The sequence below is a fragment of the Bubalus bubalis genome, chromosome 5 (genome assembly GCF_019923935.1).
Source record: "Bubalus bubalis isolate 160015118507 breed Murrah chromosome 5, NDDB_SH_1, whole genome shotgun sequence".
Lineage (NCBI taxonomy): Eukaryota > Metazoa > Chordata > Mammalia > Artiodactyla > Bovidae > Bubalus > Bubalus bubalis.
Window position 1 is genome coordinate 39,811,281 of NC_059161.1, and position 18,390 is coordinate 39,829,670.

Below are 18,390 nucleotides of genomic sequence, written 5' to 3' on the forward strand. Positions count from 1 at the left end.
CCCCGGCCACATTATAATTGCTTGTTTCTGTTTCTCTTCCATTAGACTCCAGGAAGCTCCCTGAGAACTCCATTCATCTCTGTCTTCCTAAAGGCCCAGCACGGCCTATGCTCAGGAAAAGTTCATTAAATGGGATGATGGTGAGGGGCAGAGGCAGGTACAAGTCATTCTCAAGGCTCTCAGTTTGGCTTCTCAGTAATTTCATTTAGGAACCAACCTCTACTGACAGAGGGTTTCTTTCTGCCCAACTGTTGTTTTTTTTTTCCAATGTGTTCAAAATCCAAACTGTCATTGGGTATTTGGTATAATCTCCTCAGTTCAAGACTTAACGCAGCCAGAGCCCAGTTATCGTTAAACTTATGGATAGAATACTATCTCTGAGTGCATTCTAGAAAGTAGAATTCTGTCTGTCATGCGACTATGGGGAAGAGTTTCTCCTGTAAACTAGCCAAACTTCAGAGGTCTCCACCCTATAGTAGAGTCTTCTTTGATTACAGTTTGTACTGAAGGGAGTAAAATGAGTTAGTGGAGAAGTTCTTTTCTACTTAGTCTTTGGAAGTGGATACAGTTATGAGAAGAAGGCTACAGGTCAGAGGTCAGATGTCACCCCTGGCATAGCAGGCTTGGTGATCGGTCTAGACACTGTGCTGCAGTGGATATCAGAAGTTTTAACCAATTCATACTCTCCAGTGTGGAGAATACTGTTGAGACAGACTTGAATTCCTTTTAGAGAACTGATAGATGTTTAACCCATTCAGTCAAGAATTCTAGTACTTTGTAGCTGGCATTCATTTGTTGTTCAGTCACTAAGTCACGTCCAACTCTTTGCAACCCCGTGAACTGCAGCACGCCACGCTTACCTGTCCTTCACTATCTCCCAGAGTTTGTTCAAACTCATGTCCGTTGAGTCAGTAATGCTGTCTAACCATCTCATCCTCTGCCACCCCCTTCTCCTCTTGCCCTCAATCTTTTCCAGCATCAGGGGCCTTCCAATGAGTCCATTCTTTGCATCAGATGGCCAAAGTATTAGAGCTTCAGAATCAGTCCTTTCAATGAATATTTAGGGTTGATTTCCTTTATGACTGATTGGTTTGATCTCCTTGCTGTCAAAGGGACTCTCAAGAGTCTTCTCCAGCACCACAATTCAAAAGCATCAGTTCATTGGCACTGAGTCTTTTTTATGGCCTGACTCTCTCATCCATGCATGACTATTGGAAAAACCATAGCTTTGACTATACGAACCTTTGTTGACAAAGTGATGTCTCTGCTTTTCCAATCACTATCTAGGTTTGTCATAGCTTTTCTTCCAAGATGCAGGAGTCTTTTTATTTTGTGGTAGCATTCACCATCCACAGTGATTTTGGAACCCAAGAAAATAAAATCTGTTACTGCTTCCACTTTTTCCCCATCTATTTGCCATGAAGTGATGGGACCAGATGCCGAATACTAGACTGGATACCCATTCCCTTCAGGGGATCTTCCTGACTCAGGGATTGAAGCCGGGTCTCCTGCATTGCAGACAGATTCTTTACCATCTGAGCCACCAGGGAAGCCCTGTCATTCATTAACAGCTAGTATTTAAAGAGAGAGTCTGGGTTGACCATCTCAGCCTAATTGTTTGTGCTCAGTCTAGCACAAGTATATACAGGTAAAATGTTTAATTACAACAAAAGTTTCAGACACACACATAAAGTAAATGCAAGCACAATCCATCATCTTGCTGAGGTCCGTTCACAGTCCCTAAGGAAGATGGCAGTCATCAGTTGACTAAACATTCTCTTATGCTAGGAAGTCACGTTTGACACACACACTTTTTCCTCGTTTACTGATTGTTTTTTGAACTTCACTTGGTTGATAGACATGGGCCATGACAGATTCTTCAGCCAACTAATATCTTAACTCAAGCTGTACAGGGGTGTGTGTATGTGTGTACAACATCTGTCTTCAACTAATAGAACTATGACATGGTTACTCATCATAGAAGCGAAGAACAAATAATAGCTGGCCAACCGTTGACCCTCCGGCTGAAAGGCAGGATCAACCCAGTGGATGGAATTGGTTAGATCACCCCATGTCACCTTGTTTGGATTTACTGCTGCTTCAAGAAAATGACAGGGATTGTTTTCATTACTCTGATCTTTGGCTTTGGCTCCAGTGAACGTCAGAGAGCAGTGGCCAGATGCAGAGCTGCTCTGCATTGATCTCCCCCGCTAGGTGGGTATCTGCAGTGTATCAGCCACTGTATCAGCAGCCCCTTCTCCCCCAGGGTAGGGAGTTGGGGGGAGAGTCGTCCATGCTGTACAGCCGGCGCTCTGACATTTCCATGGAGTTCAAAGCCCAAGTTCGTTTGGTGCTGACATTTTGGATTAACTGGTTGACTGGAACGCCTGCTTCTTTCTATACACTGTGAAATTTCTAAACCGCAGCAGCCGAGGGCTTAAAATGGCCGACAGACCCCCAGCTGGCAGCAATTAAGTGCACCGCGGCCCTTGGGCTAAACAAAGGTTTGTAGAGGCAGAGCTGCTGCCTTTGCACTAAGCCAGCTCCCGCTGTAAGCTCTCTTCTGTGTGAAGTGTTTGTCAGTGAGAGACGCCATCCCCTTATGAAAGGTGAGCGGGTGGAGTTGTGCCACCTCTTGTTGAATAACTCGTTAACCCCAGGATGGTGGTACCAGGACTCTGCCCAAGAGGCACCATGTCTTACCAGCAAAGGTGATGGTGAGCGGGGAAGCCAGAAGACAGTCCCAGGACGTCCCAGCTCTGACGGGCAAGAGCAGCCCGGAGGCTGATCTTTCTGCTCTGCTCCACATCTGCACCTCTTTTCTTAATGTAATCCCTTATGCTGTAGGTTGAAAGGGGAAGATGAGCATGAGAAGACAAGATGCTATTTGAAACCCATTCAAGCAGCAAAAAAACGTTAGAAGCTAGACCAATGCTATCTAATACACTATTTAAATTTGAGCACATTTAAAGGAAAAAATTGAAATTCCGTCCCTCAGTCACACCGGCCACATTTCAAGTGTCAGCAGCCACACGTGGCCAGCGGCTGTGTGCTGGATAGTGTGCCCCTGGACAGCACCAAAAGTGCTGGAAGGGATGCAGATTACTAGGCTCTCTGAAACGCATTGCTGGCGGGAGTGTAAATTGTTTCAGCCTCTCTGAAAACAGTTTGAATTATCTTGTTAGCTGAACATTCATGCCCTGTGGTCTAGCAAACAGCTCCTAAGTATGTACCCAAAGAAACTCTTGTCGAGGTTCACCAGGAAACAGGTATAGGAATGTACACAGCAGCATTGTTTGTAGTAGCAAAACCTGGAAATACTCCATGTGCCATCAACAGGAAGCTGGATGAGTGATGGTCTGTTCATACAGTGGAATAATTATAAGCCAGTACAATAACTGAATTATAGCTGCACACAGAAGAGTGATTGAATCTTAACAATAGGACTTCAAGGAGGAAGAAGTAAGTCTGCAAACATAAGAAGGCAGTGCCATCCTTTTTCAGAAGCCCCAAACAATGAAAACCAGAAAATGTAACAAGACTATACCAGAGCATACTTTGAAATGTGATACGACTCCATGCAGAAGGAAAGTAAAGGAATGGTAAATGCAAGATAGAGAGTAGTGGCTATCTCAGATAGAAGAGGAAAAGGAAAGAGGAATGGGGAGGGGGAGGGGAGGGAGAGGACCACACAGATAGATTCAAGGTATGGTCAGACAATGGGGTTTTCGCACAAGGGATAGTGGTTTCACAGATGTTTATTATGTCATTTAAAATAAATAAAAAGCCAGTGATGATAGTGGGCCCTAAACTGAGGATAATGATGCGTCTAGTCCAGAAGTCCAGTTTAAAACAAAAAGAATGGAGTCTTTTCCTTCCAGATGCTAATAGGTTCATGGGAACATACAGGCAAGTGACTTAGGAACAGTGACTTAACTGGTTTTTTTGAACACCACTGAAGAACTATGGACAGAGTTTCGTGACATTATACAGGAAGCGGTGATCAAAACCATCCCCAAGAAAGAAATGCAAAAAGGCAAAATGATTGTCTGAGGAAGCCTTACAAATAGCTGAGAAAAGAGAAGCAAAAGGCAAAGGAGAAAAGGAAAGATATATCCATCTGAATGGAGAGTTCCAAAGAATAGCAAGGAGAGATAAGAAAGCCTTCCTAAGTGATCAATGCAAAGAAATAGAAGAAAACAATAGAATGGTAAAGACTGGAGTTCTCAAGAAAATTAGAGATACCAAGGAAACATTTCATGCAAAGATGGACACAATAAAAGACAGAAACGGTATGGACCTAATAGAAGCAGAAGATATTAAGAGGTGGCAAGAATACACAGAAGAACTATACAAAAAAGATCTTCATGGCCCAGATAATGACAATGGTGTGATCACTCACCTAGAGCCAGACATCCTGGAGTGCGAGGTCAAGTGGGCCTTAGGAAGCATCACTATGAACAAAGCTAGTGGAGGTGATGAAATTCCAGTTGAACTATTTCAAATCCTAAAAGATGATGCTATGAAAATATTGCACTCAATATGCCAGCAAATTTGGAAAACTCAACAATGGCCACAGGACTGGAAAAGGTCAATTTTCATTCCAATCCCAAAGAAAGGCAATGCCAAAGAATGTTCAAACAATCGCACAGTTGCACTCATCTCACACATTAGCAAAATAATGCTCAGAATTCTCCAAGCTAGGCTTCAACAGTATGTAAACTTCCAGATGTTCAAACTGGATTTAGAAAAGGCAGTGGAACCAGAGATCAAATTGCCAACATCCGTTGGATCATCAAAAAAGCAAGAGAGTTCCAGAAAAACATCCACTTCTGCTTCATTGACTATGCTAAATCCTTTGTGTGGATCACAACTGTGGAAAATTCTTCAAGAGATGGGAATACCAGACCACCTTACCTTCCTCCTGAGGCCTGTATGCAGGCCAAGAAGCAACAGTTAGAACCGGACATGAAACAACAGACTGGTTCCAAATTGGTCAAGGCTGTATATTTTCACCCTGCTTATTTAACTTATATGCAGAGTACAGCATGTGAAATGCTGGGCTGGGTGAAGCACAAGCTGAAATCAGGATTGCCAAGAGAAATATCAATAACCCCAGATATGCAGATGATACCACTCTTATGGCAGAAAGTGAAGAGGAACTAAAGAGCCTCTTGATGAAAGTGAAAGAGGAGAGGGAAAAAGTTGGCTTAAACTCAACATTCAGAAAACAAAGATCATGGCATCTGGTCCCATCACTTCATGGCAAATCAATGGGGAAACAATGGAAACAGAGAGACTTTATTTTCTTGGGCTCCAAAATCACTGCAGATGGTGACTGCAGCCATGAAATTACAAGATGCTTGCTCCGGGGAGAAAAACTATGACCAACCTAGACAGCATATTAAAAAGCAGAGACATTACTTTACCGACAAAGGTCCGTCTAGTCAGAGCTACAGTTTTTCCAGTGGTCATGTGTGGATGTGAGAGTTGGACTATAAAGAAAGCTGAGTGCTGAAGAATTGATGCTTTAGAACTATGGTATTGGAGAAGACTCTTGAGAGTCCCTTGGACAGCAAGGAGATCAAGCCAGTCCATTCTAAAGGAAATAAGTCCTGAATATTAACTGGAAGGACTGATGGTGAAACTGAAACTCTAATACTTTGGCTACCTAATGCAAAGAAATGACTCATTTGAAAAGACCCTGATGCTGGGAAATATTGAAGGCGGGAAGAGAAGGGGACGACAGGATGAGATGGTTGGGTAGCATCACTGACTAGATGGACATGAGTTTGAGCAGGCTCTAGGAGTTGATGATGGACAGGAAAGCCTGGCGTGCTGCAGTCCATGGAGGCACAAAGAGTCAGACATGACTGAGTGACTGAACTGAGCTGAACTGTATTCCTGAATCCCAGAGTGAACAGATTTAGGATTGTGACATGTACAGTCATCCTGATCTCAAAGGGTTATGCTCGAATTTTTAGTGCCATGGTCAATATATGAATAAAGCAGTTCCCATAACACATGAAGACCTGCACTGAAGAATGTCTCTTTAAACTTTCTGTTGGCTGAAGTCTGGAACTAAATTTTTTCACATGCAAATGATTTTAACTCCTCCACTCCCCAGCCTCCCAACTTGGACCTAAGGAGGTTAACACTTTAATTAAGTTTCGGAGAAGTAGGAATCCTTTCTTGCCTACCAGCAATGATAAGGACGTAGGAGACTGTGGAAAGAATTCCTTTAATCCATCTCTGTTTCTAGTAAGAATATATGTCTAGATCGCCTCATATGAACGGGACCTTCAGGAGACCACAAGGGTGACTCCGTGTCCTCCCTCCTGTGTCTGTGTGGACAGTGAGCCTTGAATGCCACAGCAAGCAGCTCCAGGCAGCAGGATCTGAACACTCCACAACCTTCCCTTGGTGTTTGGTTGATCACAGAGTGAGGACCTGTTGGGGAGACAGATAAGAAGACTTAACAAACAGACAATGCATACCCATGAGGGAGCAACTCTGGCATTCGGGTGTGTTTAGAGTTTGAAAGTTCGAAGATAACGCACTGGGCGTAGAGGGAAGAATGGATCACAGAACTCTGGGGACAGTGTGGAGGGGGCTACCAAATCAAGACCATCTGTAGGCACCAGAGAGCTATTTGGTGACAATAGAGGGCTGCTTACTTACATTCACAACTGTTCTGTGGTTGTTATTCATGGGATGTGGTTCTCAGAAGCGCAGATCCAGAAACCGGCCACCTCTCCTTGCCTGCTCTGGCTTCTCGGATCTCACCCAAGGAGGGCAGGACTCTCACTGAGTTTTCTCCTTCTTGGTAGCATGTTTTTTCCCTGCTTTGGATACACATGAAAAGAATGTTTCTTCTAAGGAAAACATGTATCAACAGAGATGTTACTGTCATGCCTCTGCCTTCATGTGCCTTCTTTGTTTTGACTAGTTGACTGGCCAGACACACCCTTGACCTTTCCCTCAGGAAGTTGGGATTTGAGCTGGTTCATATTCTGCTTTAATTTTGTTGGCTTTCAAAGCTGAGCATTCATGGTCTGTAATCTCTTCAGCAAAGTTTGCACATCATCTCTCGTTTTTAGCTCAGTAGTCAAAGTGGCCTTTATACCTCTTCCCACCCCCACCTCCAAATGCCTTCATTCATCTATTCAGTTAATACTACTGCTTCTCTACCATGAACCCAGGAATAAAACAAAATCCCTCCTCTCATGGAGCTTACATTCCAGGTGGAGAGCCAAGCGATAAGCAAATATTTTTATTTAAGTGGGATGTGAAGCAAATGTATTTTGAGCTCATGGCCAATTTAACCTGACTTGTTTTTGAAACAACTTGCTGTGAGGAGAAGGACAGGAGTGGAAACAGAAAGAATAAGTTACAAAACTACTAGAGCAATCCATTCCAAATCCAGAGATCATTTATCAGTTACAAGAGCGATAGAGAAAGAGATTTGGGGCATGTGTGAAAGTTGAGCCTTCGATCCTCCCAGTAGATCCAGAAGGACGTAGGGAGAGGAGTCAGGATGCAGCCTTACACTGAAAGACGTAGATGAGCACGCCTGCAGGCCTCCTGAGGGCCTTTGGGCTTCGGCCACGGCACCCAGGCCTCTTCCAGGAGCTTCAGGGGTGATAGGATAGGAAGCCTGACTTGAGGAAAAGATGTGTTTTTAGCCTGTCCTAGACAGTGTTTGAAACGACGGTAGATATTTCACTGGACCAGGAGATAAGAACAGAACTCAGCTACCTGGAAAAGCACTGCACACTCCTTCCCCTGGTTTCTCTCCCACGCAGTGTTTTGCCAGCATCCTTACAACAACAGTTGTCCGGCGTCTGTATGAAGGGTTAATGGCAGCCCTCTCTGCTGCCCTCCATATTTTCAGTCAGTTGCATGCTCAGTCACTCAGTTCATGTGTGACTCTTTGTGACCCCATGGACTGCAGCCTGCCAGCCTTCTCTGTCCATGGGATTTTCCAGGCAAGAATACTGGAGTGGGTTGCCATTTCCTTCTCCAGGGAATCTTCCTGACCCAGGGATCGAACCCCTGTCTCCTGTGTCTCCTTCATTGGCAGGAGTCACCTGGGAAGCCCCCTTCAGTCAGTTGTTGGGATCTAAATAACCAGTGGTGGGCCTCAGTCTTAAAGAAGGAATTGAGACTGTACACAGCAGGAGTATGTGAATATATCTTGTAATTAAAATTGGGTGTTTTTTTTTTTGGGGGGGCAGATGATCAAAACTTCTTTTTAGTCTCACTCAGAGAACACAATTAGTAGTGTATTCTTGGGGCATCCTTTTTACTGAACTTTTTATAAAATTAATCACTGGATTTCTGGTTTCCAAGCCCAAATCAAGCATTACCCAGGTATGGAGCTTGAGCCCACGTGGCCTGGTAGGTGGAGTGTTGGTGTGGGTCCGGGAGGGCTTTTGAGTTGTCCCATCTTTACATCTCACCCATGGCGTGGCCTGTGGCAAATTTCTGCTTCTGTCCCTGTTTTTTTACCCTGATTTGCCTACCAGGCACTTTCCTGCCTCTGCAAGTAAGTCTCTTAGTTCATGATTCAGGAGTGGCAAGCCTCAGCCTCTCATTTAGATGTGTCTAGAGAGGGGTGTTTTGCTTCACTGGAATCCAGGAACAAATAATGAAAAGTACACCAAGTACAAGGCCGAGGACAGACCAGGCACGCTCTTATCAGTCATCTGAAATATGCACAGCCTTTCCAAGACAAATATGGACTCCTGTTTCTAGGAAAACACCAGAAAGTACTTATCAATTACCCTGTATATGGTTTGTGGAAAAAGACAACACTGGCCTACCCTGAAAGCCATAGCAAAGCAGATTCCTCTGGGCAACTGACAGCTGAAGACCATGAGTTGGAGCCCAGCCTGTGGCCTGGGACTGGTCCACGGAGCCTCTCTCCTCCCTCCTGCGATGCCCGTGTCCCTCCCCGACACCAGGCAGCTAAGCTCCTCCTAGAAGATGGGGAGCCTGATGTGTTCTCACTCAAGTCAAACCTCTCACGCTTCTTCCTGACCTTTTCCAAGTCCAGAGGTGTCTCTCCAGAAGAGATCCCTAGAAAAACAGAGGGTGACCCAGAGTAAGTTCAATAATAGTAACAGTGACAAGAGTCACCATTGGTGGATAACCCACATTCTGTCCAGCCCAGGCTTGATGGGCATAGTTTTGTTTGATCCTCGCAGCCATCCTGCAAGGTAGGTACTATCATCCCATTTTACAGAGAGAACTAGAACTGGGGGTTGAAGAAGTGAACTGACTTGCCCATGATCACATGTCTAGGAAATGGCAACAGTGAAGTTCTTGTTCAAAACTGGAGATTTTAACCACTTTCTTCCAAGTGCATTCACAGGGGATACTGAATGTGGGTTTAATGCTGGTCAGCAGATTTAGAGCATGTCCTGTATGAAGTGGCATTTTTATCTTAGACAAGGAAGGAAGGGAAGTCATTTTAGCATTAGCTTGTAACCTCTTTGCTTTTCTGTCCACCTTCCCACCCTAGGACTCAAGCACAGAGGGTACGGAAGCCACGCTGCTGCACAGGGCCCCAGGGTCTGCTTCCTCGCTACTCGGAGAGCCAGGCAGAGGGCCAGGAGCAGCTCTTCAAACTAACAGACAACATACAAGATGAATTGTGAGTTGCATCCATGGGAAACCAGCCTTTTTGGTTCACCAGGTCATCTTCTCTGTCTCTGCGTCTGAGAAGTTTCTGTCCATTTCTGAGTATCATCATGACTCTGAGGCCTGGGAACTGGTCAGAGATTCCTTGGCCCAGATGGGTTTTTGTTTTGTTTTGTATTCCTGCCACACCAGATAGCATGTAGGATCCTAGTTCCCCAACCAGGGATTGAACCCATGCACCCTGCATTGAAAGCAAGGAGTCCTAGTCACTGGACTGCCAGGAAAGTCCCAAGACCAGATGTTTTATACATTTAGATGTAACAGTGCTTCTCAAACTGAATTCCACAGCAGGACCTTAATGTTGGCATTCTCCTTCTAATTAGTTCAAAGAGAGAAGATAAAATGTTCTCAATCCAAAGATTTTTTTTGCCCTGTAAAATTTTCCTAAACTTTGGTGTGCTGTTGTTGGCAGAAGAATGCTAGTTAAAACAAAACAGATTAACAAATAACAAACAACTAGTAGCTGAAAATTTTGGAAATGCAACGTTCTTAAGGTTGTTTTGCTACTCTTGAATGTGGAACCTTATATACTTAGGATCTTGTTATAATTTCAGTTAGTGAAGTTTTTCCTAATTGATATGTTTATTGTTGTTGTGGAGTCGCTAACTCATATCTGACTCTTTGTGACCCCATGGACTGTAGCACACCAGGCTCCTCTGTCCTCCACTATCTCCTAGAGTTTGCTCAAACTCATGTCCATTGAGTCAGTGAGTATGCTGTCTAACCATCTCATCCTCTATTGTCCCCTTCTCCTCTTACCCTCAATCTTTCCCAGTATCAGGGTCTTTTCCAATGAGTCGGCTCTTCACGTTAGGTGGCCCCAGTATTGGAGTTTCAGCTTCAGCCTCAGCCCTTCCAATGAATATTTAGGGTTGATTTCCTTTAGGATTGACTGGTTTGATCTCCTTGTAATCCGAGGGACTCTCAAGAGTCTTCTCCAGTTGATATGATAGAATTCAGTATATCAATTTTTTGCAATATTCTTCCTTTAACATAAAATGCTCTATAACCTAAATAGATGTTAGAATTACCGGTCCAGAGAAAGTAGTTAGTTCTGCCCTAATAAATAGCAAAATGCTAGTTTAATTTCTTTGAATGCTTATTTATCTCAGGATAAACAAGGTAAGCAGGGTTTAGGACCATGAGGGGTTTTGGGGGGGGTGGTTTTGGTTGATAAAAGGGTATCTGAAGTAGAAGTTAGCTCTTCAAAGAGTCTTCAGTGTCATTGTTACCGATGTGTTAAGCTGACCTCATCTCATAGTTTTGTAGCAGTATTTGAATGGGAATATCAAAAGTCAAATCCAGAATTCATGTGTTGTTTACTGCATAGGAAGGCATCTTCCTGGATGTGGTTTTTTGTAATTCAAACTCCCTTTGTTACTGGAAGGTCTCTCAGTGATGGAGATGTATGACATTATGGTAGTCAGCTCAGGCTGCCAAAAACCAAATACCACAGACCAAGTGGCTTAAACAACAGAAAGTTGTTTGTCATAGTATTGAGGCTGGGAAGTCCAAGATCAAGGTGCCGACTGATTTGGTTCCTGGTGAAGGCTGTCTTTCCAGCTTGCAGATGGCCACCTTCTGGCTGTGTCCTCATGTGGCAGAGAGAGGCTGAGCCAGATCTCTGATGTCTCCTATAAAGACACTAATCGTAGAGAATCAGGGCCCCACCCTTATGACCTCATTAAAAGAAAAAAAGAACCTTTATTTTTTTAATTATTTATTTATTTATTTTTAAATTTTATTTTTAAACTTTACATAATTGTATTAGTTTTGCCAAATATCAAAATGAATCCGCCACAGGTATACATGTGTTCCCCATCCTGAACCCTCCTCCCTCCTCCCTCCCCATTCCATCCCTCTGGGTCGTCCCAGTGCACCAGCCCCAAGCATCCAGTATCATGCATCGAACCTGGACTGGCAACTCGTTTCATACATGATATTTTACATGTTTCAATGCCATTCTCCCAAATCTTCCCACCCTCTCCCTCTCTCTCAGAGTCCATAAGACTGTTCTATACATCAGTGTCTCTTTTGCTGTCTCGTACACAGGGTTATTGTTACCATCTTTCTAAATTCCATATATATGCGTTAGTATACTGTATTGGTGTTTTTCTTTCTGGCTTACTTCACTCTGTATAATAGGCTCCAGTTTCATCCACCTCATTAGAACTGATGCAAATGTATTCTTTTTAATGGCTGAGTAATACTCCATTGTGTATATGTACCACAGCTTTCTTATCCATTCATCTGCTGATGGACATCTAGGTTGCTTCCATGTCCTGGCTCATAATTATTTATTTTAATTGGAGGATAATTACTTTACAATATTGTGATGGTTTCTGCCATACATTAATATGAATCAGCCATGAGTATACATGTGTCACCCCCATCCTGAAACCCCTTTCCATCACCCTCCCTACCCTATCCCTCTGGGTTGTCCCAGAGCACCAGCTTTGGGTGCCCTGCTTCATGCATTGAACTCACACGGGTCATCTGTTTTACATATGGTAATGTACATGTTTCAATGCTATTCTCTCAAATCATCCCACCCTCGCCTTCTCCCACTGAGTCCAAAAGTCTGTTCTTTACATCTGTGTCTCCTTGCTGCCTTGCATGTAGAATCGTCATTACCATCTTTCTAAATCCCATGCATATGCATTAATATATAGTATTTGTCTTTCTCTTTTTTACTTACTTCACTGTATAATAAGCTCCATTTTTATCTGCCTCATTAGAACTGACTCAAATGTGTTCCTTTTTATAACCGAGTAATATTCCATTGTATGTATGTGCCATAACTTCCTTATCCATTCATCTGCTGATGAACATCTAGGTTGCTTCCATATTCTGGCTGTTGTAAATAGTGCTACTATGAATGTTGGGGTACATGTGTCTCTTTCAATTCTAGTTTCCTTGGGGTGTATGCCCAGCAGTGGAATTGCTGGGCCTTATGACCTTATTTAACCTTCATTCCTCCCATGCTCCATACAGTCACACTGGGGTGAGGTCGTCAACATGGGAACTTGGTGGGGACATAATTCTGTCCATAGCATATGTCTCTCTACTCTTTTAGTCTAGCCTCAGCTCTGGCCATCATGCCAATAGCCAAAATCCCCTGCATTTCACTCCAGAAAGGACTTTATATTCCTGCCCTCCTTGGGTGAGTATCTGGTGCCGTCACTGCCCTTTATACACTTTACTGATGGAACTTTTCACCTTTAGATTGGAGGCTCAGAGAGTCATTCCTCAAGTCTAGTGAGACATGGTACAGAGTCTACTAGCATGGTGGCCCCATGAGGGCCTCAGTTTCTGTCTGATCCATTCACTGAAGAATCCTCAGTATGTGGAACAGTAGATGGCACTTATTAGGGACTCAACAGATATTTGCTGAATGAATGAGAGTTGGATGGTTATTGTACATTGTGCTTTTAATTTTCTCTCCTGCTCACCCTTCCTCAGGCTTCCCTGATAGCTCAGTTGGTAAAGAATCTGCCTGCGATGCAGGAGACTCTGGTTCAATTCCTAGGTCAGGAAGATCTGCTGGAGAAGGGATAGGCTACCCATTCCAGTTGTTCTGGGCTTCCCTTGTGGCTCGGCTGGCAAAGAATCCACCTGCAATGTAGGAGACCTGGGTTCGATCCCTGGATTGGGAAGATCCTCTGGAGAAGGGAAAGTCTACCCACTCCAGTATTCTGGTCTAGAAAATTCCATGGACTGTATAGTCCATGGGGTTGCAAAGAGTCAGACATGACTCGACTGAGCAACTTTCACTTTCGCTCACCCTTCCTCAAGTCAAACCGTATCTGGTCCTCATGAAATTCATTTTCAATACAATGATATATGCCAGAAACATAAGGAGAAATTGTGTAGCATGGTTAACATAGGATTGCTCCCAGTGAAATACAAGCATTGTGCACAGAGCCATGGAAAACTGGAAGCCGGAATCAAAATGAAGTCAGTAAAACAGATTTCATGAAACTCTTGGAATTCATAAGAACTCAGAGAAGATGTTGGCATGAATGACTTCTGACTCTTAAGATGAAAACCATGTGTTGCTACCCCAGCTTGTGTTAAATCTTGCCCATGTACACTGGAGGAGCCACGTGACCATAGTCTTCCGCAGTGTACAAGGCAGGAGTCATCGGGAAACCTGGCACATATTTCTCTGAAGTGTTCTCAGTGGTCAGGCTGGGTCTTCATGTTGGAGGCATCACTTTGCAAAAAAGGGGTTTTCAAGAAAAGCACAGGAGCTCCATAATATACCTCTGACTTTTATCCTAGAATCCTAATTAAAAACATGCTTAACGACCTAATTATTTGCATATTTTCCTCCAGAGTTAACCCCTTAAAAGGATCTTTAATACCTTGCTCTACTGTTTTAACTAAATGTTTCCACATTTTTTTCCAGTTAGACTCACTGTTTCACTTCTGGAAAATATTGTGTAATTACTTCCCGATGCCGTGAAAACCCCACAGAGTCCACAGTACTGTGGTTACTTCAGCTTTGTTCTCCCAGATCAAGTTGCATTTAATTTTTTATTTTATTCAATTAATTAGTATTAAAAGGATAGTTGCTGACATATGATTTAAGGTCTGGTACACTGTAAAGGCTTGAGTTTCTAATGAACCCAGTATTAACTCGGATATGTTGCAAAATTGCCATCACTTTCCATTTTTCTTAATTTTGGTTCTGAAATCGGATTGTGGGTTAAAATGATGGTAAAGGCAAATTTGTCCTATCAGATTACATTAATTTTTCTCTGTAACTGGTGTCTAGTATGTAGCCAGACACCTCATTTTCATTAAAAGAAAAAGGAAAATAGTACCTATTTTATTTCCAATACAGCACCACAGACCAGATCCCACACTAGCAGTGCAGCACTAGGGCATCTTCACCTTCCAAACACGGAGCAGTTGTCATCACAGGCTGTTTTCTTGAGTTTATTTGACAACTTGATTGTATTTTTTTTTAATGTAGTTTTAGGAAATAGTATTTGTGAGGGTTTTTTTTTAAGATATTATTCAGTGCTTTAAAGAAAGAATATTTAAGTTCTCTATCTCGGTTTTAATAGTTTGATAGATGTACTTCAATATATTTGATTTCCTTTGTAATCCTAAGCATTTTATGCGTTTAAAATCAACATTATCCTTAGAAAGGAATTGTGGGCCTCCCCACAGTGCCAACAGGGGGAAAGGAGGGTCCATGATCCAAAAATGTTAAGAACGCCTGTTCTGATTAGGAGCCTTTCTAGATGTTTGAAATTTTTAACTATTCAAAATTATTAATTATTTGAGTGTCAGTAGGTTGCACAGAGGTAAAGAATCCTCCTGCCAATGCAGGAGACTTAGGTTCCATCCCTGGGTCGGGAAGATCCCCTGGAGAAGGAAATGGCAACCCATTCCAATTATTCTTGCCTGGAAAAACCCATGCATGGACAGAGGAGCCTGGCAGGCTGCAGTCCATGGGGTCGCAAAGAGCTGGACATGCTTGAGCACAACACAACACAACACGTGTGTTCCATAAACGTTAAGAGCTCCTGTTCTAATTAGAAATTAGGAGCCTTTCTAGATGTTTGACATTTTTAATTATTCAAAATTATTCTTTATTTTTTAGTATTGTGACTGTCCTAACAAAAAGAGTCCTTATCCTTTAGAGAAATACACGGGTTTATTTACAGAGAAGAGGAGAAGTAAGGAATTAACAGCAACAATTAAGCATCCTCAAGGGGCAGCTAGACCTGGAAAGTGGCTCCACATGACAGGGTTCCTGTATGTGACCTTGAAGGTGGTGCTTGTCTTTGGGGGAAACTTGAAAATCATGCACAGGAGGCCCCTTGAATCTAAGCAGCACCTTGGAGGCTCTCCCTGTGTCACTTGATCTCAGCTGAGTCAGGCTGCTTCCTTGTCCCTTTGGGTTATGCACTCAATTCTATCTGTTTGTCTACTCCTCCTCTTTTTTTTTTAATTCAAGAAAGTATAAAAAGGAAAACAAAAATAGCCTATAAACCCACTGGCCAGATTAGTCCTTTCTCTTTCTGATGAAATAAACTCATGTACACAGTTATTAGCAAATTCAAAGAGTACAGAAAAAATCAAGAGTAAAATTCTCCTTTCTTGCCACCTTTGTATGCATACTGTGATATTTGATATATATACTCTTCTTAAGAAACTGCATATAGAAATAGAAGTTAGAACACTTTTATCTGAGCACAGGTTATATTGTTTATTCTAATAAACAGTATAATTTAATTTAACAGCATATAATTATAAATAAAAACCATAAAGTAATATATGCAATCTCAAAACAAAAAGATCAGACATTTTGAGGAGTGGGATAGAGTTCATTGCTTGCATTTTCTAAACTAGGAAATAATCTGTCAATAATAATTGACACTCCTGGAATAAGACAGCTCCCAACTCTTCTGACTGTGAAATGCCTGTAAAGTGTGGAATATGCAGATATATAAATATTAATAAAGTTGATAAAACAAAAACAAACAAAACCCCAAGAGAGTGGGAAAAAAAGAAAGAAAATCAGTTGAAAAAGGTAATTGAATCAACTGGCAAATTTCTCTCCCCCTACGGAGCAAATCAGTTGGTCATGAACCTCTTTCCCCTCGGCCTCTTAGAGGGACACAATATTTCTCCAACCTGCCGAAGTGAGGACTTGTAGACTCGCAAGGAGACCTTCTCCACAGGATCGGGATAACTTGGCGTCTGTTGTCAACAGAAGAAAGAAATAACAACAGCCACCCTGGTTGGGCATGTAGATTGGTTCTAGTCATCACGGTGGCCCCTGGGAGGAGGTATGGTGATCCTCACTCTACACATGACAGCAGGCAGCTCTGAGCCAAGCCTTGTGGCTGGTGACAGGCAGAGCCAGCTGTCACCGAGGATCGGCCGGTCCCAATGGCACACTGGCCACCGTACTTGGAAATGACACCACTACCTGCCACATAGTGAGAGGGCTGAAGCTGTTGTTGACAGCAACTTTGGTGTTTGTGGTTTGGGACACTGTTCATCGTAGCGGAGCTGCTTCTGCAGTGTTGAACCTTGCCGGGCTCGCCCACTATTAGAACCCGTCATCTTGGAGAGTGGTGTAAGCCACGTGTCACAGCCTTCCTTTCTCTGAGAAGAAACTTTCTGAAGTTGGTCCCAAGGTCAAAACATCCTCTTTCTCCCCTTAAAGGAGAGTTATAAGTGAAACTTTTAACCAAAGTCTAAAAATCCTGATTTTTTTCTTTTTAAAGAATCGTCCCTAGTGTCCACAGAACACCAGATGTCTTTCTGGTTCTCCGTATTTGAAGGGTGCGACTTACCCAGAGGCTTTGTGTCTCTGGCCACGGTTTTTCACCCTCCCTCCTTCTGAGTTAATAACAGGTCAGAGGGTAGAAGGACACACTCAGGGTCCACCTGAGGCCACATGGCTTTCCTTCCCACGTCATCCCACAATGGTTTGTAATAGTCACCCATTCGTGGGCCAAGAGCAGCCTACGTGAAGCGAGGGGAGTGTGGGTGTGTTTGGACTTGGCTTGTGTGAGGCCTTCGCCTCTCGAGTGACACAAAGGAAAGGAGCTCAGGCCTTCTGCAGGGGACAGCCAGGCAGGGAGGGGGATGCCACGCTGTGACAATGAAGTGACAGAAGTGGTGAATGAGACGAGAAGTGCTGGGAGCGCTCATGGGTTCAGCTTCTCTTGTCCCCTCAAGTTTTGGTTCCTCTCTCTCCATGACAGATTTGGGGTTGGTCTCCCTTACAGGAGGGGACCCATAATCTGGAGCTCAGTTTTAATTATTCTTTGTTGTGGTTTCTAGACTTGGTGTGTATGTGTGTGTAATGTATGCTATTATGCTGAAACCCAAAGCGTTAGTTATTGGTTGTGAAAGTTCCAGGGAAGCGTTTGAGAGGAAAATGGAGGGAGAGACGGCTATTGGCTAAGTCGGTGTCCAGGTTCTTGCTCAGACCGAGGGCTGTGACCCTGGCACTGCGGCTGAGTCCCCACTGTCTCCCTCTCCCCTCCTCTCAGTTATACCCTTGGCTCCAATCTGCTTTTGGTTTGAAAAGACTAGAACACATCATGTAAATGTCCAGAACTTACTGTCTGTATTAGCTTCGGGGTATGAATGGGCTCCTGGGCTCACAGAAGAGAGAGATGTGCAGATTTACAAACCACTCCCCTCCCCTCACATTTCTATAATGGACATGAATTCTTTTGATGTTGAATTTTGGCTATGAATTTACTGACTTTGTGATGGAAGCTGGCAGGTACCATCATCTCTCTCAGATGAAGAAACTGAGACACAAGACAGCAGCTGGCCCTGCCAGAGCTGCCCCACCCAGGGGGTCTCCCTGCCCACTCAGCATGTGTCCCCTCCACCATATGGGATGGCTCTGAGTCAAGCATCCCAGCTCAGAGCCACCCTTCCTCCTCCCTTCCACCCAGAAGTTGTGCTGGCTGGACAGAGGACTTGCACCATCTGTGGCCTCTTAGAAGGAAATCTGTTTTAAAGAGGCCCACTATGGAAAGGGCTCTAATAATGTCAACCACCCAGGTGAGGGGTATCAGCAGCTGCCCCGATGGAAAGACCTCAGCCCTCTTAGAGGCTGTGCATAAATGTCAGCATCAGCAGGTACCAAACAGGAAAGGGGAGGTGCGGACGATGGGACAGAAGTTCTGCCTCCTG

The 18,390-nt window shown here is 43.6% G+C and overlaps 1 protein-coding gene and 1 long non-coding RNA gene across 11 annotated transcripts in view; one reads left to right on the forward strand and one right to left on the reverse strand.

Moving 5' to 3' along the window:
* VPS13D (vacuolar protein sorting 13 homolog D) overlaps positions 1–18,390 on the forward strand; it is a 274,134-nt gene that overhangs the window by 248,769 nt on the left and 6,975 nt on the right. For all 7 annotated transcript variants that reach the window (XM_025285915.3, XM_025285913.3, XM_006076786.4 and 4 more), the window contains one exon: positions 9,527–9,658. In XM_025285915.3, the coding sequence (XP_025141700.3) occupies positions 9,527–9,636 (110 nt within the window). In that variant the 3' untranslated portion in view covers positions 9,637–9,658. The remainder of the gene's footprint in view (positions 1–9,526; positions 9,659–18,390) is intronic.
* LOC102403112 overlaps positions 1–18,390 on the reverse strand; it is a 51,220-nt gene that overhangs the window by 21,350 nt on the left and 11,480 nt on the right. For all 4 annotated transcript variants that reach the window (XR_003109458.3, XR_006551154.2, XR_329165.4 and 1 more), the window contains exons 2-4: positions 6,682–6,845; positions 6,201–6,450; positions 2,704–2,841 (exon numbers count right to left, since the gene is read on the reverse strand). This is a non-coding gene — a long non-coding RNA (uncharacterized LOC102403112). The remainder of the gene's footprint in view (positions 1–2,703; positions 2,842–6,200; positions 6,451–6,681; positions 6,846–18,390) is intronic.